Here is a 330-nt window from a genome sequence, read left to right on the forward strand (position 1 = left end):
CCGGTGTCCTTCACGAGAGGTGTACCACAAGGCACGGTTCTTGGGCCACTCATGTTTATTATTGTCATGAATTCTCTCAGCATCCACTTCACTGAAGTCCTGCTCTTACGGCAAGGCTTCTTCGCGGATGACCTCACCCTGATTGCCCGACACAGCGACCGACAGATCCTGACAACCACCCTACAACAGGGACTAAACGTGGTGGCATCTAAGACAAAGCAATACTTCATGGAGGTTAACGCGTCCAAGACGAAGTATGCTTCCTTCGGGGCCACAAGTACGAACCCTCTGGCCCTCCTCTACAACGGCACACCGGTCACCATGGAACGG

At 53.3% G+C, this 330-nt stretch overlaps 1 protein-coding gene across 1 annotated transcript; it reads left to right on the forward strand.

Moving 5' to 3' along the window:
* DQ04_27541000 (Tbingi protein) lies at window positions 1–330 on the forward strand (the record flags this gene model as incomplete). The annotated part of the gene is made up of 1 exon (XM_009318379.1): window positions 1–330. A coding segment is annotated over one exon (330 nt), but the record flags the coding sequence as incomplete, so codon positions are not given.

This window comes from Trypanosoma grayi (assembly GCF_000691245.1).
Source record: "Trypanosoma grayi strain ANR4 Tgr_2754_V1, whole genome shotgun sequence".
NCBI classification, from domain to species: domain Eukaryota; phylum Euglenozoa; class Kinetoplastea; order Trypanosomatida; family Trypanosomatidae; genus Trypanosoma; species Trypanosoma grayi.